A 27,690-nucleotide genomic window follows, 5' to 3' on the forward strand; every position below is an offset into this window, starting at 1 on the left:
AGTCTGGTTGCTCACCATTCCAGACCACGTTTTCTGCACATGCATTACCTCCTGCAATTGCAGACTTAAGAACATAGGAAGCTGCCATATACCGAGTCAGACCATAGGCCCATCTAGCTCAGTATTGTCTACACAGACTGGCAGCAGCTTCTCCAAGGTTGCAGCCAGGAATCTCTCTCAGCCCTATCTGGAGATGCCAGGGAGGGAACTTGGAACCTTCTGCTCTTCCCAGAGCGGCTCCATCCCCTAAGGGGAATATCTTACAGTGCTCACACTTCTAGTCTCCCTTTCATATGCAACCAGGACAGACCCTGCTTAGCTAAGGGAATAAGTCAAGTTTGCTACCACAAGACCAGCTCTCCTCTCCTCGAGGACTTTGCTGTCTCTAATAAACACTGGATCTGTGCAATTGCCCTTATAATCACCACTCTCACCTAACCTGGCAACAAAGTCATGGGTAGAGCCTTAAGAGGTCATATGATAATCAGGCATGGCTTCTGCTAAGAGTTGTTACTGTATTTCATTAACAAGTGAGCCTCAGTGAAAAGGATGCAGGGGTGCAAGTTCATTGTTAAAAGTATGACAGGTAATACAAGACCTCAGTTCAGACCAGACACAGAAAACCATGCACCTCTAAGCATTCAGTCTGAAGAAGAAGAAAGAATCAGAAATGAATGCACAGACAGATTCCAAAACATGATGTACCCTGCACCCCCTTCTTGTATGAATACCTGCAGAGTCTGCTGTTGAAACCACTGGACATACCCCTAAGAATCCTCACCAAATCATCTTTGTGTACCAAGAATGAATGCACTCCTGCAGGGGAGAGTGACACTTCAAAAAACAAGACAGCGAGACCACCACCTTTCTTTGAAAAAGGAATGTGCAAGTATGGAGTCTAGTCACATGGATCATCTTTTAATCTCTTCATTCTATTGAAAGGCTGTGATGCCCTGCCAATGCATTTCATACCAGAATAGCACCAGATAAATGGAGATGGAAAGCTAATCTCCAGCCACCCCTGAATGCACCACAGTGGGTAACTACTGTTCCCAGGCAATTAAGACATCACTGTCCTCCATTCTGCTTTCCTGGACAATAGCACAGGCACCTCCTGAGCTGCCTTCCTTAAGAAGAATCACTCTCTGGGGACCCGGAACACAAGATACCCAGTTTGCAGCAGGAAATGCACAATAAGGACCCACCACCATCACCACACAACATACAACTCCATCTTTAGGACCAGCAGGAGGAGGATTAAGTTGGTGGTTTCAGAACACATCTCAAGATATAGTGATTTCCACCCCCCTTCCCCACTTCAGTAGAAATATTAAAATGCTCAGAAGGTACAAATAAAATTAAAAAACCATTCTATGGAAATCCTTTTGTTTAATCCCAACTCTCCATCCTCATGCCAGCTTCATCCTTCAGATGTAGAGAGACAGTTGCCCACGGAGGGACTATGCCAAGTCAGAAGAATTCTAGCTATGCATGGGCCAATGGACAGTAGCCTCATTGTCTCTCCATTTAAAAAAAGGGTTATTTTCCTTACCAATACTATACTGTACAACACTAAACCAGTAACTGGTAGGTCTGTTAGAGTTTTGTCTGTGGATCTAGAAACCCCTCCCCATAGAAATCAGAGAGATGAATGCCCTGGATCAGCACTGCAGGAAATACCTTAGAAAACCAGCAATTTATGCCCATCGTGCCTACCCACCCGCTACCCAAAATAAGCCCTCTGTAGGCAGACTTGGCCCAAATGCTGCCCAGCGAGCAGTCCATGAGTGGAGAGAGATCCTTTATACTCTGATTTGGTAACCATTAAGATCTGGCATGGCTTTGGCCTCTGTGGGTTTCTTCTCTCCAGATGGCCTATAAAGAAAGGGGAACAAGGAAGAAGGAGAGAATCATTATTCAGGATCCTTCTGAGGAAGAGCCCCAGTTGTGAGGAGGTGCTTCATCCCCTCTTTTGGATCCTACATAGCCACAGCAATATCGATTTATCTATCATCATCAACTTTGTTGGCTGCCCCATAACAATCATTCTCTGGGTGACTCACAAAGCAAAACAATTGAGCAAAGCGCGCAATTAAAAACACATTAAACCCAAAGATTACAAGAACTCTTTAACACATTTTTAAAAGGCCTGGGTGAACAAAAAGGTTTTCACTTGGTATCCAAAAGAACACAGTGGCAGTGCCAGGAGAACCTCACTGAGGAGGCTATTCCATAAAAGGAGTACAAGGGTGTGGATTTTCAGCCCTCCCAAATGTTCATGTCTAAGTTCTAGACAAACTCAGGAAGGGTTCACAAGTTTGGGCTTGGATTAGAAACTAGGGATGTGCATGAACCTGTTCGGTGTTCTATTCTTAGGACGCCGAACAGGTTCGGAACCCGCACGTTTGAACCGGTTCAAACGTGGGGGCGGGGGTGGCTTTAAGGACAGGGGAGGGTGGCTTTAAGGACAGGGGAGGGTGCACTTAACCCCCCCTCCCTCCGGCTGCACTTCCCCCTCTGGCTGTGCTTTCCCCTCCAGAGCTCTGAGTAAAAACAGTCCGGCAGGGTGGCAGCGTACCTCCTTGCCGTGCCATTGTTTCTGTGACCGGAAGTGCTGCGTGTGTGCACACGTGCTTCGTAGGCACGTGCACGTTGTTCATGTGTGCGCTGTGCACCCAGCATTTCTGGTCATGGAAACAATGGGGCGGCAAGGAGATACGCTGCCGCCCTGCCAGACTATTTGTACTCAGAGCACAGTGTGAGAGGGGGGCGAGGTGCGGGGAGCGAGGCGCACCCTCCCGTCCTTAAACTACCCCCGCCCCACCATCGGCTTGAAGGGAGCCGGTTCTGTGCACATCCCTATTAGAAACCAGGAGGCGAATATTCAGCTCCAACTATCTGAAGCCAAATAGTGTGCACAGCCCTCCAGCACCGCAGGGAGGTGAAGTTCCCCATGGTCCTCTCCATGCACTGATGTGCTTTTCCCAGAACCAGTGGAGTCTCTTAAAGGGAAATGGAGGCTGGCCAGCCCCTGCTGCACACCTTCTCAGATAAGTCCTTCCCAGCTGTTTCCCCAAAGAACTCTATAGGGAAAGTGCTGGAAATTCTTCTCTCTCAATGTGGGGAGTGCATATTCTCAGACGTTAATGGGACCTGCCGGGCTCTGTTTCACTTTAAGGGCGCCACTTATCCACCGAGATAAGTGCAACAGTGCACAGAAGTGAGCAGTGGGAATAGTTGCCTCCACTCAGTGCTGAGGGCTGCATGCATTATTCAGCTTTGGATATTCAGAGCTGAACAGGTCTAGTGACCTTTTTTTTTTTTTTTAAAGTCACCATTAATAACTCTCCTCCAGTGTTCCCTGTAATAGAGATTTCTAGATGTTGACAACTACCACTCCCGTCATCCCCAGCTGCCCTGAGTTCAAATCCCCATTCACCCATGAAATAGCTGAAATTTGCGTGGTCAGCATGATGGATGCCATGGTTCATGGATGCCATGTGTGTGCTGGCACCACATGTGGATTCTCAGGCCAAGCGCCACTGAAGCAGGAAGCTGCATGTGGCAGTGGAGAGCAGATAAGGACCTGCTCTCTTTTAAAAAAAGATCCCGCTCCCTGCTATGCCGAACTGGTTCAGACCTCATCTGAACCTGATCCTGTGCATGAACCGAGGGCCAATCACATATCTATCAGCCTAACCTAGCCTTCAGGGTTGTTGTGAGGACCATGTCCTCACAACAGGGGTTGTTGTGAGGACCAAGATCCGGCAGTTGTTGTGAGGTTGTTGTGAGGACCATAACCATTGTTGTGAGGTTGTTGTGAGGACCATAACCATGTTCGGGCTCCTTGGAGAAAGAGTGGGATATAAATGTAAACAAAACAAATCATCTGGGAATCCCTTTTGCAGGGAACTCTGCTCCCCTCCCCTCCATCCTCTGGCACATGCAGGGACTGGGCAGTGCCAGTAGCCCTATTCAGACATTACACTACGTTGTATATACATGTAGTAGGGATGTGCACGAACCTGTGTGGAGGCCTTTTTATGGGCCTCTGAACAGGTTCGGACACCGGGTGGTTCGGAGGCTCAAAGGCGGGCAGGGGGACAGCTTTAAGGGTGGGGGAGGGTGCACTTACCTCTCCCGCTGCTCCCCCGCCCCGGCAGCCTGGTTTGTAAAGACCCCATTAAGGCAGCAGGAAAGCTCCCTGCTGCCCCATTCCCTTCTTGGCCAGAAGTGCCGGGTGCACGTGCACACGCCAGGCACAAGTGCGCAGGTCAGGTGGACCTGGCCCTTCCAGCCAAGGAGCGAATGGGGCGGCAGGAAGGTCTGCTGCGGCCATAACGGAGTCTTTACAAACCCAGCACCAGCAGGGGAGAAAACGGAAGGAGACGGAAAGAGGAAGGAGTAGTAAGTGCACCCTCCCCTGCCCTTAAATTTGTTCCAACCCCACCATCGAGCTGGTCTCTGCCAGTTCCGTGCACATCCCTAGTATGTAGGTTTCTGTGTGTTCCATGCCCTCTAGGGATGTACATGGAACCAGTTTTGAAGATCCGGCAGTTCTGCCAATTCGAAGGCAGTGGGGGTCTCTCTTTAAGAGCGGGGGAGAGTGCACTTACCCCTCCCACCACTACTCCCCCCCCCTGCCAGCATCCATGTTTTGCAAAGCCGATCGGGGCGGCAGCATACCTCCCTGCCGCCCTATTGCCCTTGTCTTCTGGATATGACCGGAAGTCGTTGACACACAGACATGCGTGTGTGTGTGATATACGTGTGCTTGTGCGCGCCTGTGCATCGGCGACTTCCGGTCATATCCGGAAGACAAGGGGAACGGGGCGGCAGGGAGGTATGCTGCCGCCCTGCTCGGCTTTGCAAAATATGGACACTGGCGGGGGCCCATGGTGGGAGGGGTAAGTGCACCCTCCTCCACTCTTAAAGAGAGACCCCCACTGTGGTTCCGTGCACATCCCTAGTACGTACGTACACACACACACACACACACAGTGTGAATGACTGTATATGCATTTGTTATATAAGTGAACCTGGGCACAGGCACCGTCAAAAGGCAAGGTACAGATAGGAAGTCTACTCTTGTACCTCTGTTGAACAGAACTTGTGAATAATTGTACATAGATTATGCATGTATTGAACATATCATGGAAAGAGGACTCGTTCCTCACACTATAGTCCCATTTACACATTATGATCAGCACTCATACGAGTGTCCTCTGAGGGGCCTGTGCAGGTCCCTCAAAGCAAGTACAGTCATTCACACAAACACATGTACGAGTGAGTGTACAGATAACTGTACAACATAATTTCTGAATCGGACTTATGCCAAACTTTTTAAAGGACCAGAAGCAGCGCCAGAATACCACAGATCTGTCAGTGTGCAGCAGGAGCTTCATGGAATCGATTCCTTATCATACACTCCATCATTACAACCAGCAGTGCAAGGATTAAATTGGCAGTTTCAGAGCATGTGCTACAGTTTTCTCTTTCCCCACAGGAAGTGCGACACGAGACCCTGCTCATGCCAGCGGGCTCCTCAGGTGGGTGGGAGAGCATGTCTCTAGCATTCATTCATGGTTTTGCAATATTCAAAGAACTTAAGGCAGGGCTTGACAAATATCCCGGAGGGCAGGGAGCCTTGCTGCCTAGAAATTTAACAGTGTCAGGCTATTTATTTATATAATGGCTAGACTAGGCTGTTCAGGGTAGGGTTGTTTAATGAAGTCTTTATTTGTTCCAGGCAGTCCTGTTTCTGTTCTAAGCAAATTATCTGTAAAGGAGATAATGAGAACCACATTTACCCTCCCCCCCCCATGTCCATCATAAAGTCTAGTGATTTTGTCATGTGACCATTATCTGGCTTCTGAGTTTTTGGGCTGGCTATTAGATGGAAAGCAAATTGGTCAAGGCCTGACTTAAATGGTATTTGTAGATCCCGCTCCCCCAGCAACCACACACTTCCACAACCAAGGAGCAAGCGTGAGCATCTGTTGCAACCCATGCTGAACATTAAGACAGGAAGGTTCCACTCAGGGAAGGATCATTTCCAGCTGCATTTAGAAGCCTGAAGATGGCAAAGAAAAAGAGAACACTCTTCTAAAGGAACTGTGACCAAGTCCACAGCTTCCAAGAGGAGGAAAAAGGGGAGGGCATTGCTCAAGAGTTTAAAGAGAGTCATGCAAAAATGTGCACCAAGAAAACTGAAAATGCAATTAAGTGAAATATGCCTTGAGTCACAGAGGTCTACCAAAAGGAGGATGTTATGTTTGAGCATTTAAATTACAGTTTGGGAGGAAAGAGAGGTCAGCCACAAGAATCCCACATGTATACCAGGGTGGGGTCATCCACACAATGCAAACAAGAAGCCTTGTGCTCACCGCCTCTCAGTCCGGCTGTTGCGACGATGTGGACTGGATTGGCTTCGCTGTGGGGAGGACATATCCTTCTTCCTATCCTTGGTAGGGGATGGCGGCCCTGTTCCTTTGCTGATCTAGAGAGAGAAGGAAAAGGACAGTGAGCAGTATGAGCTATTAGCTAGTAGTTATGCTGCTTTATGTGCCAAAGGTGGAGGAAGAATGTAGTAACAAAGAAAAAGGGAGAAGGAGAATACAATGGGGTACCAAATACCAGAGGTGCACCTAGGTACTTTTGGAGCCTGGGCCCAAAGGCCTTTGGAGGGTGCCCCTCCCCTGAAAATTATGCATCGTCATGCTCGGCCAGGCGACCACACCACCCGGGAGAGAGTAAAGAGGATTGGGGGGGCCCCAGGGGCTGTGGAGGCCCTGGACTTCAGCCCCAAAGTCCAGGAGTAAGAGCACCCCTGCCAAATACTTCTCATTTGTTTTGCTCTTTGAGGATGTCCAAAGCACTTTACACAGGGTGGCTTCACATGACACATGGCAAGTCTGGTTGCCGCAAACCACTGGTTCCCGGTGAGTGCTGCAAGTTTCAGTCCCGACTGACATCCCAACCACACTTCCCTCACCCACCCAAGATCCACACCCAACTTCAAATCTTGGTTACAAATGTTGGGTAGCAGAGGGAAGAGTTGCTCCAACATCTGACATTTCTGGGTTCACAAGACACAATGGGACCAAAACGTGTGGCTGGCACCGGAGCACAAGCAGCTCACCAGAAACCAGTAATTGGAATTGCCATTTGTCATGTGACGTTGCCCACGATCTCAATCCTTACAACCACCCTGTCACTTCGGCTAGTATTGTCTCCACATTAGAACCAAGGCTGAGTGGCTTGTCCAAGGTAAGTGCATAACTGCTGTGAGGTATGAACTAGGGACATCCCAGCTCATGCTCTCATCCACTTTGCTGGACCAGCTATCGTGGATGCTATGCATCTCCTATTGCAACATGCAGTTTGTTATGGTCTCACACATCTCTCTACTGTCAATAAGCATCTTATCCATACCTGCCCAAATCCCAGACAGACATCAACAGAACAAGATCCAAAAATGCAGCAAAAAAGATGCTGCAACAGTGTTTTGGTGTTTTTATGTTTTTAATTGATTTTAATATTTTAATGTGATTTTATGGAACTGCATTGTATTAAATTTTGTGAACCGTGTCAGGATATATTCCTGTGAGGTGTTGTAAGCAGCACCAACCGCCTTGGGGAAAGTGGTATATAAATCTAACAATACAATTAAAAAACACAAAGATCTGAGGCCTGGACCAATGGATGAGCAAAAATAAAAATAAAAATACTTCTTTCCCCCCATTCTACTTCTGTCCAGAACTAAACACAAAACAGTTTCTTCATGCATCACTCTCACCACAGGAGCCGTAAGCATCAGCAGGACCTAGAAAAACTGAACAGAAAGCCTTTGGCTTGAGGCATGGATCCAGCAAGTGGGACTTCGCTATAGATCCTGTCACATAGCCCAGCACCTCCCACAGTCTCACCTTCAGCCTCATGTCACGGGAATGCCTCTCAAGCTCCTTGCGGAAGTCCTCTCGGCCCAGCTTCTCCAAATCCAAGATGGAGTGCTTCCACTCAATCTGTGCCACACTGTGAGGATCATGGGAGACATACTGGCCAAGCTTCACCTTGTTTAGGGTGTGCCAGCAGCGCCGATATGCCGCCTCGTAGTCGAAGATCAGCTCGCTCAGTGTGCGGAAGACGGGAGCCTTATACATGAGTTCCTCACGCCGACTGATGCCCAGTGCCCCATAGCGGCCCCCAAAGTTCACTCCCAGCACAATATGGCGGAAGTAGTTCCCTGAGAAGTAGGTTTTGAAGCTGATGGGGAAACGCTCCAGTGTTGGCATGTTGTTGGTGAGGTAACTGTTAATGATGTATTCAGGAAATCGGTGGTATGACAAAGGAAACAAAAAAGTAACAAGAATTATTCTCCACATCTCCTGAAATATCCTAGTCCAGGGGTAGACAATCTTGGCACTCTAGCTGCTGTTGAACTATAGCTTCCATCATCCCCAGCCACAGTAAATTGTGGGTGATGATGGGAGTTGTAGTTCAGCAACAGCTAGAGTACCAGGGTTGCCTACCCCTGTCCTAGTCAGTTTGATGGGTTAGGTTAGAGGCTGAGGACTAGCCAAACCTAGCTATCAAATTCCATGCAGAGAGGAGAGCTGGTCTTGCCATAGCAAGCATGAATGGTCCCCTTTGCTAAGCAGGAACTATCTTGATTTGCATTTGGATGAGCAACTCCATGTGAGCACTGTAAGATATTCCCCTTAGAGGATGGAGCCATAGTTCAGTGGAAGTGCACCTGCATGCTTGTGTGCAGAAGGTCCCAGATTCACTTCCTAGGCTCTCTTGGTAGGGCTGGGAGAGATTCCTGATTGAAACTTTGCTGCTGCCAGGCAGCATAGACAATACTGAGCTAGTTGGACCAGTGGTCGGTATAAGGCAGCTTTCTGTGTACCTCATTTAAAGATATAAGGCACCAAAAAAGCTTGCTTTGGAAGGACCTTCTTCTCCTAGTGACACCGAGCACAGTCACACGCTTTGGCTTGGCTTGGCTAACAGCACAAGTCAATGCCCAAAACAATCTCATTTGGTTCAAGGTCTCTTAAAGCACAGCATCACAATTCCAAGTGCCAACTCACCACAGCACCTGAACTAGGTGACAGATAGACGCAAACAGGAGGAGGAATGAGCAAGTGCAGGATGGCAGGGTTCTCTCCTCCTCCTCCTGGTCACATTGGTCCATCACCTGCCTGAGCTAGATATATGCAACTGGGTGGAGGAGTGAACAAACATAGGAAGCTGACTTATACTGAGTCAGACTACTGGTCCATCTAGCTCAGTGTTGTCTACACAGACTGGCAGCAGCTTCTCCAAGGTTGCAGGCAGGAATCTCTCTCAGCCCTATCTTGGAGATGCCAGGGAGGGAACTTGGAACCTTCTGCATGCAAGCATGCAGGTGCTCTTTCCCAGATTAGCCCAAAGCAGGGCATATCTTGCAGTGCTCACATGCAGTCTCCCATTCAAATGCAACCAGGGTGGACCCTGCTTAGCAAAGGGGACAACACAAGGCAGTGGGGTGGGCAGGCAAGCAAAGCGGCAAGTCTTCTTTCCCATGAAGTAGAGGGCATTACTGGGGGCGAGGGGGGAGCCGACCCCCTCCAATGGAAGAGAGGCAGAGAGTGTAGTTAGAACAATCCCTCTGTGCCCCTCATGCATTTGCTCTCCCTGAAGAGGACTACGTAGGGATTCAAACGTGAAATAGTTTGACAGCAGTAATGTTGAAACTACTAGGTTTAAGCAGGTTATGCATACATTGTTTTAAGAGAAAAAGGATACATTCCCAGGATCACAGCTTCCAAACACTTGATTGGCAGGGCCTCTTTTGTCATGTCTTTGGCCAGATCCATTAGCCTATGGGACAAGATGAGGGGAGGAGCAAGAGGAAAATCAAAAAGGGCTTGTGTTGAGCAGAACATAGGCAGCAGGTGGGTCGAAAGAAATGGGAAAGGATGGGAAGGGGACAGAATGATCTGTTCACATAAGGACAGAGGAGAAGTCATTTGTTACGGTCAGGTTCAGTTGCTCATTGCATTTTCCCCCAACCCACTCACTGATGACAAGAACTTCCCTCCAGTGATTCAGTAACAATTCATCCTCCAAGCTAGATGACAAAGGCTGTGCAGAAATCTGGATCACCAGGTCAGTTCAGCTCTATTTAACATGGCCTGATTTGGTGATCTGCAGCAGTAAAGAATCCCACCCCCTTTTTCCCAGGCAGGAGACTGGCAAAGTATTCATTACTTTGTTCCTGGTGGAAAGGGAGCAGCAGGAGCTGCAGCAGTTTCATTTTCGAAGGAACTCCCAGCAGAGGATTTTTTTCCCAACTCTGCAGTCCTGAAAAAGATACAGGGCCTCTTGGAAAGTTGTCATTTCAGAGGCTGCTGCAATGGGTCCAACCCCTGAAAAGACTACAATTCCCAAGAGCATCTGTCCCTTTTACAGGACTGCAGGGAGTGAAAAAAACCTTCTTCCAGGTGTCTTTTGGACAGTGAAGCCACCACAGCCACTGGGAGCACAATAAATTTAAGGAGAGAGAATGCCTCACCTGTCTCCTGCCCAGTAAGTATAGGAGTTGGAAAAGCGTGGATTATTTATTTGTACACTACCCCAAACTTGCATCTCTCTATTCCTTGCACATTCTGACAGATTTGAGGCAACCCCTTTGAGCTGTGATGAATCAAGGCATAGCACTCTAGCAAAGTACTAAATAAGATCGGGGTGCCTCTGAAGTGACATCCAAATAGATCCCTTGCCTGCTTGCACAGGCCTACAGATTATACTCTGTGTATATATTTGGAAGAATTCCTATTATATTCAATACTCTGATGTTCCTCTGCTTTTACGCATAGATGCTACAGGTCAGGAGACCAAGGGCAATACGGAAGTGAAGCATGCAAGAACCGCACTTTCTGGGTGTCTTCTGCAATTAGGCATGTGCAGCTCCACTTACGTCAGGGCTGCCCAGCTCCGGCCCTTCAGCAGTGTTTGGACTACAGCTCCCATAATCCCCAACCACAGTGGCCAATAGTCATGGATTATGGTAGTTGTAAGCAACATCTGCAGGAGGGCCAAAGTTGAGAAGCCCTGATCTACATTCAGTACATCGCGTTAGAAGTGTCCAGGGCACTATGTAACAAGATTTCAGCGGCATACTAGCACTACAGGCCTCATTTACATTAGAAAAAGATATGGATAGTCCAGAAAACCACGCAAGGTCTGTGAATCTAGGAAGAAAATCAGAACCTAAGCTGCTGCTTTGCTGGCTCACAGGAAACTTTTGCTGTTGCTTATTAATGGATCAGCAGCGGTTGAAAGAGAGTTGTGCTCTTGAATGAGGGCCAGAAGTTATCACTCTGAACTGCTGCGTCCAAAGCAGAGTTCAGCTTTTGTGCTGAGCCTCCTCAGGGAGACCCAGACACTGGCCAACTTGGAGTAAAGCCGAAGCTTTTTGCCAAACTCAAAGAGGGGAAAGAGTCTCCCGAGTCTCATAGAGCAGCTCCCCTATGAGGCCACATGAGGAGAGAGACTCAGGCAGCGTGTGCCGGGGGTGGCCCAGGGTGTGGTCCTACTTGCCTGCCACCACCCCTGCCTCTGTACTTTTTTTTAACCCTTGCAGGCCTCTTCGGTAATGTTGAGAAGTCTGTTCTCTGGCCAACGCTGCTGCTTGCTGTAGCTGGCAGTGGGCACCCAGCTTGCTGCCGTTGCTGTGCTGGCTCATGTCCTCTCCCCTCCCACTCTAGCAAGCTTGTCTGCTTTGCCTACCCCATTCTGGGAGACAAAGCAGGCGAGAGAGCGAAGGTTGGAGTTGGTGGCAGCAGCAAGAGAGACCAACTGGCAATGCCTACTACAGCAAACCGCAGTGCTGGCTGGAGAACAGAGCGCTGTGCAGTGTTGGAAAGGTCAGTGAGAGGGAATGGGCTGGCGATCAGCACGAGGCTTCCAGCCTCGATTGGAGCAGCAAGTCAGATTGCTAGGGAGTGAGGTCAGCAGGGTGGGACTAGAAAGGCAAGGGGTGGCGTCAGTGGCATAGCCCCAGCCACACTTCCTGCATCTGACAGAGGAGAGAGAGAGCTGGTCTTGTGGTAGCAAGCATGCCACACCTCCTGCATCTTGGAGAGGAGAGCTGGTCTTGTGGTAGCAAGCATGGCTTGTCCCCTTAGCTAAGCAGGGTCCACCCTGGTTGCATATGAATGGGAGACTAGAAGTGTGAGCACTGTAAGATATTCCCCTCAGGGGATGGAGCCGCTCTGGGAAGAGCAGAAGGTTCCAAGTTCCCTCCCTGGCTTCTCCAAGATAGGGCTGAGAGAGATTCCTGCCTGCAACCTTGGAGAAGCCGCTGCCAGTCTGTGAAGACAATACTGAGCTAGATAGACCAATGGTCTGACTCAGTATATGGCAGCTTCCTATGTTCCTATGACATCAGCTGCAGGGGGCATAGCCACAGATGGGCCTCCCCCTCATTTGCAAGTAAACTTCAGCGGGCACCGCATTTGCAGTGTGGCCAGCTTGCAGTGTGGCCAGTGATGGGTTCCCAGCCTGGCCGGGAAGATTCAGCCCATGATAGGTTCCTAACCTGGCTGGGAATGGGCCTCTCTGCCTTTGCAAGCAGGGAGAGGCATTCCCGGCCGCACTGCAAACGCAGTGCATGGCCCTGTTTCCTAACGTGGCTACGGCCCTTGCATCTGACGTAAGATGCAAGGGGTGTGGCTGGGGCGCCAGGATATAGCAGCCCAGGTTTTTTGAACCCCGCCCCAAGCAATCATGATGCCGCCCCTGGATGGAGTAGCATCAGTGCTGGGCTTCCTCAGGGGACAGGGTGGTGCATTGCAACTTGAGCAGTGACAGGCAATGAGCCATCTCTGAGAAGTCAAGATTCCAACACTGAGGTCTGGAGTGACAGCACTTACCCAGTCAAAGGCCTGCTTTTCTTGATTTCAAAGAACTGTGTCCCAGTGTGATTGTACCTGAGAACAAGGAGTTAAGGGCTACGTAACTTGAAAGAGCGGATATGAGAAAAATACACCCCTACCGATGCAGTACTCTTTCTACTTCTGGTGCTTCTGCAACAAAGCAGCACTCTCAAAATATTGAGGTGCCCATAAACAAGTTATCGGCATCAAAAGAAAACAATGAAAAGCAGTCAGATTGCTTAATTGCGGGGCCTCTGGACCCCTGAACGGCTAAATCCAGCAGTGGGGTTCCTGGTCCCATGCAGATGCCACACTTCTACCTAGTAAGACAGATACCAGCTATTCCTTGGGGCAATACTCCATGCGCCTCATGGTCAGGATGCAATGCAGGTCTCTAGCATCGCCCCCCCCCACTCCGCCCCTAACAGTAGCAAGGAGGCTACAGGTGCAAGAGTTGGAAAATTTACACGCTTCCTTATAAGAATCTCTGTATATGGAAAGCTGGCATGAAGGAGAAGGGTTTCTGTCTGTCCTCTTCGACACACTAGCTTTCATCATTCTTTAATTACTGATGGGGGGGGCAGCTGATTGCATTTCAACATGCCACACACCCCGCCCCCATTTGTAGTGCTACAGTCCTGAGAACAGTGTACTGCATAGCTTTTCCTGGGCACCTGGATCTAAGAGTCTGAATCCCAGAACCACTGCTCTGCTGAAGTAGTCAGGTATTCTTGGCAACCATTTTGCCAAGGTGGTAAGTGAAGTATTCCAGTCGGAAGACTGAGTTTATGCGCTCCTGTCAAAACATACAGTATTTATATTTTAAGATGCCCACCACCAAAGCTCTGTACCCAACTCTCCCCATTACACTAAAATATGTATCCAGGTCCCAGCTCCACATTAAAATGCCCTGCACCAAAAGGTGACCCAAAGACCCATTTTCTGCATCTGAAACCTGGGTAGATTTCCAGGTTTGGCAGTTCTAACAGTATCTAATCACTGTGATAGCAATGATGTCTTAGCACATGGCCATATGCTCTTTCTGCTTCCAGCTCAGCCTGCTGCCCAAAAGATATGCAGGACTTTCATTCCCAGGGGAGGAATCTACAAAAAGCTATCCTAGAAAGAGAGCTGGTAGATAACCATGGTTGAAAATTATGCACAAATGCTATTGGCCTTCATGGGCATTCAAGAACACAAATCCCTTACCAAAACTGAGCAGAACCAGTTGCATCTTTCCTACTTCCCCCGATTTCCCTCAAAGAGTTAAAAGCACAGGTCTCCTCTCCTCTCCTCTGGGATGAAAGATGAGCACTAAGCAGAGAGCCTTCTGAATACTGTACACTTGATACTGGGCAGGGGATCAACACTGTCTTACTCACATGGATGACAAGTGAACTGACAAAAGGAAACCGGCAAGCCAACCTAAGACAGCAAAACCACAGGCTCCAGCAAATAGCCGCTTCCTCTGGGAAGGAGTGGGGCAGTTTCACATCCCAGTTTGACTGAAGTGCCAAGGAGCCGGAAAGTCTCTCTTGTGGTCAGGCGGGACAAATTGCCTTGCTTCCCCTTTCATTCCTCGGTGACTTGAGAGAAGCTAAAAGGATACTGCAACTCCCTGATATAGCGCTGTATAGCTTCCAGGCGCTCAGGGATAAGAGTGGATGGCTGGAGCGTAGGCACACTTGGTATGGGAATCTGTATGTAGAGGGGGAGGGAGAAGGAGGCAAGATATGAGATCACCAAACAGACACCAACTTGCATACACACAGCCCACACCCAGACACAGCACTGGAGGCAGATTAGCTCATCGTCCCACAGAGCCACGTGCAACAGTCCATTTTTTATGGCTGGTCACCTGACATTAGTCATGCTGAGAGACAGTTCACTCTTCCGTTTTCAGAGAGCGAAGAAGGAAGCCCGATTGTTTTAAACTTTTGAAACAGAGGGGCATTCATATCCAGGACAAATATGTCACAAGCTTAAACCCTGTATGGGGCCATGGCTCAGTGTTAAGAGAAGCTGCTTGGCATGCAGAGATTCCCAGATTCAATCCCTGGCATCTCCAGGTAAGGCATGGAAAGACTCCTCCCTGAAACACTGGAGAGCTGCTGCCAGTCTGTGTGGACAGTGTTGCGCGAGATAGACCAAGGGTCTGACTCAGCATAAGGCAGCTCCCTATATTCCTATGTAAACCTGCACAGCTAATTGCTTGTGGGTTTGCAGTACATCTTTGCAAATATTACGGGCACAGGTGAACTAAAGAGAAGGCTGCTTCATAGCTTTAACCTGAGGGGAGAGACTGTTTCCAGATTAGTCTAGTTTGGCTGCTGAGATGCTGAAGAAATGTTCCAACAGGAAGTTGAAATCTTTGCACAAGAGTTCTATGCAGAGAGGAAGAAGTTCTGGACTCCACGATCCCTCTGCACCAGGAGGCAGCCTCTGGGCAACAAGACGTCACTTTCCTTATGTTTTTCCTTCCCATCTCCCCTTCCCAGAGTGTGCTTCAGTGCCCACCACTGCTGCTGTTCCAGCTTCACCATGACCCACTGGAACCAGGGCTGCTGCTCAAGCAACAACCACCGGTTTGCTCATTCGGTGGCCTGGACATCGCCCATCTCCCTTCACTGCACTTTCCTGTTTTCTTCCCCCTGCACCAGGAAATGCAGTCTGGGGGACACAGAGGCAACAGGTATCGGGAGCATGACACCCCATCAGGCTGGGGTGGTGGTGGTGGTGAATTCTTACTCAAGGTAATTTTTTAACCTTCACTTAAAACCATTCTTTGTTGAAGCTCTGAGCAAGAGCACACTTGATCGATTTGAACACTTTCCCCATAGACAAGAGATGCCTTCCTTCCATTTTTCCTATGGTTCTTCTCCCCTGCCCCACATTGGGGTTTTCTTTTTTTAAAGGGGACATGCTTAAGTAACACACTTTCTACGTATCTGAATTCACAGCACTTAAGTTATTAAAAAGGCACAAGGAGATCTGATCCCCCTCCTCCCTTCATATGAGTTTGCTGGCACTAGCCTTTCTGACTAGGATATTTGGAGGTAGAGTCATTTAAAAGAATCTTCATTTGTTCCAGGCAGCCTGTTCCAAGAAACTTGCAAAGGGGATAAGGAGAAGACCATTTCCCCTCCCTCCCAATGGATGGTGCCAAGACCAGCAATTCTGTCAAGTGTTCATCATTTGGCTCCTAAAGCTTTGGCCGGCTTCGAGAGTCAAAGAAAATGTGTCAGGACTCTAGCTAAACTAACCCAGGTGCTCTTATACCCAGCCACCGAGCCTAGCTCCTAGGCAAAACAATAAGAATGAGCATGACCTCAGATGGGTGCAACGTTTAATAGTTCTTCATTTCTCCACTAAAGGTACATACAGGAACAAAAAGAGCTGGAGGAACTTCCCAAGCAAAACCACAGAGCAAGCCCTGATAACAAGAGACAAGAACGGCAAGAGGAGAGAACAAGTCTGGGAGATTCCAGAACACTTTTTTAAAAAGTTAATCTGTCCATATTGCTTAAGCCAGTGAGCCAAATTGCACACAATGAAAGGGGAGAAAGGCCACAAACACAATTCTCTGAAGCATTTAGTGGCAATCCAAGTCAAACTGACCTGCAAGGGGAAAAGAAAAGAAAAAACCCATGGCATCATCTAAGCTGTAGCTGGATTAACAGAATTCCCCACTTCTCTTAGTTGTTCCTTTCTCTACTGGAGGAAGCAGAAGTTGTTGCTGCTGTTCCTCCTCTGGGGTAAATGCAATACTCCCAGACAAAACATACATAAAGCTACTTAACAGCATGGCAGATTCTCCTACTATTACTAGTCCCTCACTCAAGCAATTAGGCTGATGAGGAATTCAGGACAATCGGGTCTGGGCCCGCAGCCCAGAATAGGCTAAGGTTTCCTCTACATCCAGGATTCCAGACTTTTGCTTAGAGAAAGGTTGTGGTGGGGGAAGGAGGAGAAAGGTAGTAATCAGTCCCACATCTCAAAGCTAATAGAGTCATGCTTTGTTGGGATACTGCCCTGCCACAATTTCTTCCACTCTAGACGTTAGAGCAGAAATTTTAATTAACAATGAATATGTATATACCACTTTCCAACAAAAGTTCCCAAAGCTGTTTACAAAGATATAACTAAATAAAATAAAATGGCTCCCTGTCCCCAAAGGGCTCACAATCTAAAAAAGAAACATAAGATAGACACTAGCAACAGCCACTGGAGGGATGCTGTGCTGGGGATGGATAGGGCCAGTTGCTCTCCCTCTGCTAAATAAGGAGAATCACTTTAAAACTGTGCCCGCTTAAAATCTGGGTGAAACCTGAAATTCTTTGGGGCATGGCAACTCTAGCTAAGGGTGATCTTCAGTGGGGTCTCAAAAGAGGCAATGCTTTGCTGGAGAGGCCACATTGCAGAAGATTTGCAGAGCACGGCTCTAGACTGCATTATCTTCCAAAAGGCAAGATACTGAACATCTGGTCCTTTCCCAGTCACCCCCACAGCTTTAGTAAGGCAGACACAACCACAGCCATAAATCTATACGTGAATTACTGGCCCTGGACTACTAGACCTGCCAGACGCCCGTATCTGATTCCAAGACTGGATCTCATCCAGACATGAAAATCTTCAGGACCCCTATCAATCACCCCTATTGGGTCATGGAACTAGGGAGATTTGGCAGGTCTATCATGTTCTGGACACTCTGATAGTACAGCACTAAATTCTAAAGCATCTGGGGAAAACAAAGCTTGGCAATAATGAAACAAGAACAAAACAAACCAGATACAGGGGAGGAGTCCCCCAGGCCCCTCTGCATAGCAGTGAACAGAGACTACAGTTCAGCACTAACTCCTCAACACACTTCTGTTCACCCACAAGCTTCTTTCAGAAAACAGAACGTGAGTCATTTTATATCCTCTATGAACAATCCTAGGAAACTATCCATACCTCTTAAAAGAGATGGGAAAACAAATACACACAAGTGTATACAAGGAAATGCAGCAGCATCCTCACCCTACCAGGGAGAGCAGAGCCAGATTGGTTGGCTTCCCAACAGGGAAATCCCCATTAGGGCAAGGCTGGCATGGAGGTTGAATTACTACCTATAACTAGGGAGGATTGCTGGTCTTGTGGTAGCAAGCATGACTTGTCCCCTTAGCTAAGTAGGGTCTACCCTGGTTACATATGAACGGGAGACTACATGTGACTCTTACTCTGTCAACCTGGATACTGAGAACTCAGATTCAGCTGCTGAAGTAAGGTAAACTCAGTGAGGTCATTCACATGACCAGTACCAGGGTGGGGATGGTACGGGGTGCGGGGGGAGGGCAGGGTTCAACCTACCTTCCCCCAAATGATCAATGTTTGTGTCTTTGGGATATGAACCCACACGATCCACGCTGCCAGGAGCAGCACAGACAACTATCCACACTACTCCTGGCAGCATGGAGCAACAGAGGCCGGGACTTGTTTTTCCAGATATCACACAAGGATATCACACAAGGCACCGCGCAATGAGCGCAGTGCCATGGGGGATCCTCCCTACAGATGAGTACTCTAGGCGCCCGTCTCTATGTCTCCTTGGACTGCATACAGCCCAAGGACACACATGATCCTGGCAGCCGAGTTAAGGGAACACTCCCTCTCTTAACCTCGACTAAGAGCCGGGCTAGGAAGTGGGGTTAGGCTGACCTGTGTAGATCCTGGCACTCTACACAAGCAGCCTAGCCAAAGGGCTAGGCTGCTCCTGAGAACAGCCTCAGTATGTTACTGTTTCGTATCCTCTTACTCTTTCCCCAATTCCCCTATTGTGTTCAACAGTCTAATAAAATGCATGTTTAGAAGTAGTTTTAGTCCAATTTTAAATTTAAAAGGTTCTGGTGGTATATTTGCAATACTCTCCCCTGTATGCTAGCACACTAATCATGCCACCATGTGCAATTGCCAATGGAAGTCTACCTTTAAACTATAAATCTAGACTTAGATTTTACAGACTCTAGTTGTGCCATGTCAAGATTCTCAAGCTGGACAGTTCTTGGATTTGTTGAAACAGCATCTGTCTCAAGTTAGTAGCTCTGGACCAGTATTCAATTGGTAGCAGTCTTCCTTGCAGGAGCAGTGTCCTACCAAAGTGGAATCCAAGCATCACTTTACTGAGGGGAGATCTCAGAGGAAAGTAAGAGGCCACCCAATCTATCACAAGCCCTTTAGCTTTGATAGTGACAAATACAGTGGCATTCAATAACCTGACCTCCATTGAAACTGAAAACGTTTTCCACCCATGGGTGCACAATGGGAATCTCTTTATGCATTTCTGATGAATCTCCCTAGACCAGTGGTGAATGTTCTTGACAGAAAGAAGAACATCACATCAAATTCTTATTGTTCAAGATCTCTCTCTTTCCCCTAGGAAATGTAAATGTTACACTCTCAAAGTTTGATACAAGTTGGCAGTTACTTAAGCCTTCCGCAACTCAAGTCTTTCTGCATGCTTATTTTCCAGAAACTGCCCGAATATGAGAAAGCAGGTTTGATCCCATGGAAGCTCATACCACCACAAGCATCTGCCCAGACCATAACTCCTCAAAAGAAGGGCCTCTGGTGTGTGCCATCAACAGCTGAGCTTCATCTGGCAGATTCACAGAAAAGGGCCTTCCCAGTGGGTAGACCCTTCTTGTGGAATGCCTTCCACCCATTTTAACCTTCTGTCACCTTTTAAAAACTCATTTATTTTGGCAGGTCTTTCTTTCTTAGTATGGGGACTGCATTGGTTTTAAGCTCTCTCAATAAGCTGGTGCTTTTTTATGTTGTAATTTATAGTACAGTATTCCGACTGCCATTTTCATCTGATGCTTGATTTATACGTTTGGAAGCTACCTTGGAACTTTTAAGTGAAAGGCATATCAAGTTTTAAAAAACAAACACACAAACAAGTTAGACTTTCTGGTTTCTACAGTCATTCTTGCCACAGTATACCAAGATGGCTGCTCTTTTCTGGAATGAAGTTTCCTATGTTGGTTAACATAGTTGTGTCCTTCAACCACACAACAGCAAGAGCAGTCTTCCATCTGCAAGTCTGTGGGAGAAGCATTTTTAATATATACTCCGAGTGCCCGTCCTTCCCTCCCAGCCGGAAGCAGCAGACTCAGCCTGGAAAGATGTGGAGGCTTCCAACAGCAACTAGAAACAGTCTATGAAACTGAGGTAACTGAAAGCATGGCACTGGAAGAAGAAGAAGTGTCCTGTGGAGACACTTACAGAATTCATGTAACCTTTTAAAGAGTACTCTATTCACCTGGATCCAAGACTAGTTGTTCCCCCTCCCCCTCAAGTTTTTTGCTGTTAGAAATCAAGGGGTCATCTTAAATTCAGAGACCTCTTCTTTTTGGGTAAACAAAGGTAAAGTTGAGCTCTCGAGTTGATGTTGACTCCTGGTGCCCACAGAGCCCTGTGGTTTTCTTTGGAAGAAAATAGGAGGAGTTTACCATTGCTGTCTCCTGCACAGTTTGAGAGGATGCCTTTCAGAATCTTCCTATATCGCTGCTGCCTGATATAAGTGTTTCTCATAGTCTGGGAAACATACCAGCGGGGATTCGAACCGGCAACCTCTTGCTCCCTAGACAAGTTACTTCCCCGTGGCGCCATTAGGTGGCTAAATAAGAGTATAACCTGTATTTTTAAAGTGGCTCATTTTAAATTTATAGTCTTGTATTTGGGTAAACACAGTAGTATTGGAGGAAGAAAAAACTAGAATTATTACCTACCCTACTGTTAGACCTCTGAAAGGTGCATTTTAATACTTCTACCACTAGAACGAACATGCTATAATGTATGGCTGAACATTTCCTAAAGCTATTTTAGGAGCGCTGGTCTTGTGGTCGCAAGCATGAATTGTTCTCTTTACTAAGCAGGGTCTGCCTTGGTTTGCATTTGGTTGTGTGACTATCAGTGTTCCCTCTAACAGGGATTCCCACGTGTTGTTGACAACAATGCCCATAATCCCCAGCCAAAGGCCATTGCAGCCGGGGATGCTGGGAGTTGTAGTGAACAACATCTGGGAATCCCTGTTAGAGGGAACACTGGTGACTGCATGCAAGTACTGTAAGATACTCCCCTTAGGAGATGGGGCTGTAGCTCAGTGGAAGAGCATCTATCTATCAAATTTGTAGACCACCCCAAACTTCCGTCTCTGAGTGGCAGAAGGTCCCAGATTCACTCCCTGTCCCAGATTCACTCCCTGGCATCTCCAGGTAGGGCTGGGAGATATTCCTGCCTGAAACCTTGGAGAGACACTGCCGGTTAGCGTATACAATACTGAGTCAGACGAACGATAGTCTGACTCGGTGTAAGGCAGCTTCCTATGCTCCTATTTCCTCCTCCAGCCGCAGACTCTAGGGATGTGCACGGAACTGGCTCCCTTTGAGCTGATGGTGGGGTGGGGGTGGCTTTAAGAATGGGGGAGGGTGCATTTACTCCCCCGCCCGGCACTCTGAGTACGAATAGTCTCGAGGGGCGGCAGCATACCTCCTTGCCGCCCTGCTGTCTCCGTGACCAGAAGTGACTGGAAGTGCCATGCGCAGGTCGTGAGCGGGCGCGCATTGCACGCATACATGACGTGCACCCACCCGGCACCTCCGGTCATGGAGACAACGGGGTGACAAGGAGGTACGTGGCCACCCCGCCGGACTATTTATACTCAGAGTGCCAGAGGAAGCGCGGTGCGGGTGTGTGTGCACACTTCCCCAGCCTTAAAGCCACCCCGCCCCCACATTCAAACCAGTTCAAATGCGGGGTTGTAAGAATAGAATGCCAAACAGGTTCGTGCACATCCCTACCAGACTCTTCCACTTTGTTACGGCTACTCCAAACAGCCGTTCCAGAAGTTGTTCTCAATCTCTCTTCTTCAGAGCTATGAAACCTGATGTATACATTATTCAGTTCTTTTCCCAGCATTGATCCCATCACCCCATGTTTTCAACATTTGAATTAGTTATTATTTTAATAAGTTGTCCAAAACAGGACAGAGCAATCAAAGGCAACTTGAGTCACTTCAGCCCCTCAATGCACACCACGGCTGAAGCCAATATAGGTTCCCAGATGTACTCCAAGACCGTTTCATTCTGGCAAGTTCAGATCTTCAGCCACAACTTCAGCCAGTAAAGATAACTCAATACAAGAACAAACAAACAAACCCTGCCTATCCTTTTCTGCTCAACAAACTGTCATATACATAGAGGCAGGATGCAGTCACTTTGGATGCTCCATCTGCAATTTTTCACCTATGCATTGTTTCAAGTTAGAGCCTTGTCAGTAGCCCTATTAACATCTTATGTTCAACATTCACAAAGTGAGGCTATTCTCACGATCAGTTAAAATCGGGCTAGGTAGCCTAGCCCGATTTTAGCGGATGGTGAGAAGCACCAGGCTCGCTGGCGAGCCTGGTTGCCGCAAAGCAGATAACCCGTTTGCGAAGCCCTCCCCTAGGCCCGGGTTAGCGGAACAAGCGCTCCGCTAACCTGGGCTCTACAATCGTGTGTTGCCACAGTGTGGCTCCACGCCATGGCAACTCACGAGGAGACCTCCGACTGGGAGGCTAAAAAACAACCTCCCGGCTCGGGGGTCTCTCCAGCATGCTCTGTGCACTCGTACAGAGCATGCTGGAACTTCCGGGGGCCGCCCAAGGCTGCAGCCTGCTCATGTGTGGCTCAGGGCGGTTTACACAAAGATATAACAAACAAATAAGATGGAACCCTGTCCCCGAAGGGCTCACAATCTCAAAAGAAACATAAGACAGACACCAGCAACAGTCACTGGAGGTACTGTGCTGGGGGTGGACAGGGCCAGTTACTCTCCCCCTGCTAAATAAAGAGAACCACCACATTAAAAGGTGGCTCTTTGCCAAGTTAGCAGGGGTAACTTTGCCAAGTTAGCGGGGGATATCAGGAGGCCAAGATGCATTGTCCCGGCCTTTGGAGATCTACACTGCCAGGAGCAGCACCGATCATGTGGGCACATAGTGATGGGCCAAGTAATGGACCAGCAATTGTCTGGGGTAAGGTAGATTCATCCCTGCCTCCCCACCCCCCACGTGTCCTCCCACCCTCCCTCCGGATCGTGTGCATAACCTTATTGTCTGAATACAACTAAAGCAGGGTTTTAGTCCCAGATCGGTTGCCATTTTCATTACTCCTACTGCCGGTGGTTTGGCCAGCAGTTCTGACATTTGAGCCTACTCATACATCCTTTCCTCCCCTCCCACCCAGTTCTCTCACCTTGGGCAAGTCAGTGGCTCCTCGGATCCTCAGAGCTACCCTTTCTCCCTCAGGGTGGATCTTAGTCACATGTTTCCACATCCTTTCCCAGGTGGCCTCATTGATGGGAAGCCCTCCTCGGTTCACAAAGAAAGGGACTCCACCATCTTGGAGATCTTCATCACCATCTTCTTCTTGCTCCTCCTCTCTTTGTGCTGCCCCTTCGCTGGCCTCAGACCTCCTTGCGCTGCTGGCAGCACTGCCACCACCATCCACTTTGCTGCCCGACATCCCAGCATCCATCAGCTTGACCCGCTGCTGATAGCACAGCACCTACAGGGTCTTCAGGTTACTGGAGACAGAGAGAGGGATGCTGCTGAAGACATGGCAGTTAGAGAGCAGAGGCCCTTTAAGAAAGACAGACAAAAAGGGTGTGGTTCATTCAGAAGAGCCCTGCAACATCCAGGCTTGTATTTTCACCTCTCCAGACAGCCGCTAGCAAGAGACTGTAGACTCAGGAACTTTTTTCCTTTTCCTTTTTTAAAGAGAAGCTCAGAAAGAAGTTCAGGAGAGAATGGAGGAGAATTTTGTTATTTAAGTTAACAAACAAACCACAAACACAAAGGGGGAAAAATCAGAAGAAGCAAAGGAACAATGATATAATGCACGGTTGGGTTATTAAGAGAAAGCACAAGGGAAGTGGCAGGGGGAGAGAGAAAAAGGAGATTGCTTGTTACTTTTAAATAAGAGAAGAGATGCCACTCACCTAGCAGGACATGGCCAACTGTTAGAGCAGCGGGTCCACGAAATCATCCCCAAGGGCAGGAGAAAAAACCCAAAGGGGAGGGCAGAGAGCCGGAGAAGAGGCTGCTAGCCAAGCTTGGGCACCTGGGGGCCTCCAGTCCCCCTTCCGCAGGCAAATCAGACAAGACAGGCAAACAAAAGAGGGCGAAGGAGCGAGACGCGGGCGCGGCAACGACGCGCTCTCAGCTGCAGTGGGAGAGGGAGACGCCGTCCTGGGGCCACTGGGGGTGCCTTGCTGGGGGGAGGCGGCGGCGCCGGCAGCAGCAGCAGCAGCCCCAGCTCCAGCCCTGCCGGCGGCAAAGCAGGTGAGCTCAGCGCGGGTCACAATGCCCCAGGCGCCGCCAGGAAGGGGAGGCGGGCGCGAGAGGGCGGCCGCCGCTGTCTGAAGACAAGGGAGCCTGAGCGCTTCCTCCTCCCAGTCGGACCCGTTAGCTCTGCGGGAGAGCCGGAGGGACAAAGGCCCGCCCGGTTTGAAGCAGCGGCGCACTTTGCCGCTGGGCGAGGAGGAGGAGGAGGAGCCGCCGCCGCCTGGGCAGATGCTGGCGCTGCATGCGAAGACTGAAGCCGCTGGGCGAGCAGCTGGAGGAGGAGGAGGGCCGCGCTCTGCAAAGTCTCCAGGCGACGCCTCCGGCCCAAGGACAGAAAAGAGCCAGCCTGGCGCTGGGGCTTAAACACCCGGGGGCTGCACTGAGGGCGGCCACCTCTGCTTTCCCCCCGCGACATGCCAGGAGCCAAACACTGCGTGCGCATGCGTCCCTTCGTGCGGCTGTGGCTAGTTAAAGGGACAGAGATCCCCCACAATTACCCGGCTAGCCTGCTGCAAGTTAACGTGGGAGCCGGCGAAGGAAGGACTACTCGGCCTGGCAGGCAGCGGGGTTAGGGTTAACCAGGGGTTAAACTCGTCTGGCAGCCGCATGTTCTGATTTACCGACCTAATCCCAAATATTTGATGCTTATTGCGGGTTGGGTGTTTAGTAGAGAGGGAAAGCTCTCTGTGCATGCTCAAAGGCACTTGCGTCTTCCTTCATTTTGCTCTAGATTTCCGGACGGAGCTTTGGCGACGCTTACCTCAGACGAAGTTCTTTTCAAATCAAATGATGTGCTTAATTAGGGTTAATTATTGAAATCGATATGCAGTATCAGGGTTTAACTTTAGACACGAAGACATATGCTAGGAGTCTTATTAAAGCTAAGCAGGCTCCTCTTTGGTCGTGTCTGGATGGGAGATAATGTATAATACTACACTGAACTCCATAGAAGAAAGACAAGCTATAAATGTTAAAAAAAAAATAAAATAGAAAAGAAAAAAAGAAAGAAGTGGGATGTACTTCCTTTAGCAGAGAAGAACTACAGCCCAGTCCTGCAAGCCTGGATTAGGGAAATGAGGCCAAGAGTAAATAAGGGGGAAATAATATATGTGATTAGTACACAGTTATCCATAGTTACAGTAGGGTGTGGCTTAGGTCCCAGATGTTGTTGGCATTGTTCCCTCTAACAGGGATTCCCAGATGTTGACTACAACTCCCAGAATCCCCAAGCAAAAGCCATTGCAGATGGGGATTCTGAGAGTTGTAGTCAACAACATCTGGACATCCCTATTAGAGGGAACACTGGGTGTTGGACTACAACTCTTATCATCCCTTTGGGCCTTTAGCCATTGGAGCGGTGGTGGTGGGGGGGGGGGGGCTGGGAGCTGTAGTCCAACAATATCTGGGACCCAAGATTGGGAAATCCCACAGTGGGATATGGGGAGTCTTGGGGATGACTAGGCAGTAGTGCCAAAGGCTTCATTAAAAAGGTTGACTTTGTTTCAAAGCAGGGATGGTTAGTGAGACAGTGATCTGCTCTTCTCAAAGGCAAATGAGATTGGTTCGATGAAAACCAATTCATACAATAAAGTCTGCCTGCACACTGAGGATGCAAGAGTTTATTATTATAGGGTTTTTTCCCATGGTTGGGACATTTTTTTAAAAAAAAATCTTTACAGCAAAATTGCACAGTGCTCCTCCCTTGTCTTCTCTTCTTCTTATACAATTGTTGGTATCTAACACTGGCAAATAGTTTCTCTCTTGTTGCCCTCTCAAACACCCCTGCCCGTCACCATCCTGTTCGCTTGCTTCAGGTTGTTGTTGTTTCACCTTTGAGACTGAAGATTGGGTGGATCCATGCAAAATTTGGCACACCTAACAATGCAAGTTCTTCTGCACAAGCCCAACTCAACTCACAAAGCCAGGTCACACTGTGACCCTACATTGGTGTAGAATCCAAGGGAAAGAATTGTGGCATTTATGCAAGGACAAGTTAGTGGAGTAGAATCAAAAATATTAATAGTTTAATGAAATAGATATTACTAGCTGGGCCAGGCACAGAGCATCTGCTGCTCTAGTTCTCCCCACTCCTTCTCCCCATCCTCTCGGTTTCCCCCTTTGTTCTCAGCCCCAACCCCACTGTTTTCATTCCCCGCCCACTTGTCTGCCACCACCGCTTTCTTCCCCCGCTGGCATTTTTCTTCCCCCCCACTGCTTTCTGCCCCCCACCTCCCGGCGCTTTCTCCCCCCCGCCCGCCCTCCACCGCTTTCTCCCCCCCGCCCGCCCTCCACCGCTTTCTCCCCCCCGCCCGCCCTCCACCGCTTTCTCCCCCCTGCCCGCCCTCCACCGCTTTCTCCCTTCCACCACCTTCTCCCCCCCACCTGCCCTCCACCGCTTTCTCTCCCCCGCCCGCCCGCCACCGCTTTCTCCCCCCCCACCCTCCACCACTTTCTGCCCCCTGCCCACCCACCCCCTGCTGTTTTCTGCCCCCCTGCCCGCCCACCCCCTGCTGCTTTCTGCCCCCTCGCCCACCTACCCCGCCCACTTTCTGCCCCCCTTTATTTTCCCCCTCGCCTGCAAGTCTGTCTGCTGGCACTGCTGCTTTCCTCTCTCCCTACCAGCAGCTCACTCGCAAAGTCTCGCATGAACTGCCACGCATGGGATTAGCGACGGGCATGCCTTAGAGAAATATATAGATAGATGTACAGAGAGGCAAGTGCAGACTGTTTTTTAGTGCTGTTGCTGCTGGCTGTTTGTTAGCCACACCTATACTCCAGGACTAGAATACAAGTAACTAAAGCCCCATTCAAAAGCTGGCCTGGATCAAGGAATGGGTTAACCCAAAACACCACAATTGGCAAACTGCACTGCAAACTTGGTGATGTGGCTTGCCCTGGGAGAGGAGGACCTGTAAGATTAAGGGTGCAGTTCTAAACACATGAATAATGCCTATTCACTGATCTCAATTGGACGTAATCCTGAATAAAGATGTTTGGGAATATACTGTAAATTATGGAAGAGACTCTTGATCAGTGATTCTCAAACTTGGGTCCTCAGGTGTTATTGGACTTCAACTCCCATAATCCTCAAGCAAAGGCCACTGAGGCTGGGGATTATGGGAGTTGAAGTCCAATAACACCTGAGGACCCAAGTTTGAGAATCCCTGCTCTAGATAATACTGAGCTAGATGGACTAATGGTATGATTCAGTATAAGTTTACTTCATTTACACTCACACATATACTCTGCCTTCATTTCCAAGTGGGTGGGATGTCAATTTGTGGCCCTTCTGCAGATGTTGACCTACAACTCCCATCATCCCTGGCTATTGGCCACTGTGGCTGGGGATTACGGGAACTGCAGTCCAAAAACAGCTGGAGGGCCACAGTTTGACAT

General features: G+C 48.9%; 1 protein-coding gene across 4 annotated transcripts; it reads right to left on the reverse strand.

Moving 5' to 3' along the window:
- Positions 1-897: 897 nt before the first annotated feature.
- On the reverse strand, positions 898-24,739 carry VASH1 (vasohibin 1). 4 transcript variants are annotated; one of them, XM_053284225.1, is made up of 8 exons: positions 23,949-24,739; positions 23,204-23,589; positions 14,536-14,624; positions 12,924-12,980; positions 9,769-9,867; positions 7,929-8,310; positions 6,387-6,499; positions 898-1,875 (listed from the first exon to the last, which is right to left on the reverse strand). In XM_053284225.1, exons 2-8 carry the CDS (start codon positions 23,483-23,485, stop codon positions 1,803-1,805), a joined length of 1,095 nt encoding a protein of 364 aa, XP_053140200.1. In that variant the 5' UTR covers positions 23,486-23,589; positions 23,949-24,739; the 3' UTR covers positions 898-1,802. The 4 variants fall into 4 exon arrangements, with proteins under 4 accessions (XP_053140200.1, XP_053140201.1, XP_053140203.1 ...); XM_053284226.1 differs by having other exon boundaries at positions 23,204-23,534; positions 23,949-24,738; XM_053284228.1 differs by having other exon boundaries at positions 9,793-9,867; positions 23,949-24,737.
- Between the last annotated feature and the right edge of the window lie 2,951 nt (positions 24,740-27,690).

This window comes from Hemicordylus capensis, chromosome 1 (genome assembly GCF_027244095.1).
Source record: "Hemicordylus capensis ecotype Gifberg chromosome 1, rHemCap1.1.pri, whole genome shotgun sequence".
Lineage (NCBI taxonomy): Eukaryota > Metazoa > Chordata > Lepidosauria > Squamata > Cordylidae > Hemicordylus > Hemicordylus capensis.

Excerpts from the sequence above, each read along its gene's own strand:
- VASH1 (XM_053284225.1), bottom strand. The coding sequence starts at position 23,485 with ATGGATGCTGGGATGTCGGGCAGCAAAGTGGATGGTGGTGGCAGTGCT. Across the intron at positions 14,625-23,203 it reads GAGCCACTGACTTGCCCAAG|ATTCCCATACCAAGTGTGCC; the intron begins GTGAGAGAACTG and ends CTCTACATACAG. Across the intron at positions 12,981-14,535 it reads CGCTATATCAGGGAGTTGCA|GTACAATCACACTGGGACAC; the intron begins GTATCCTTTTAG and ends CCTTGTTCTCAG.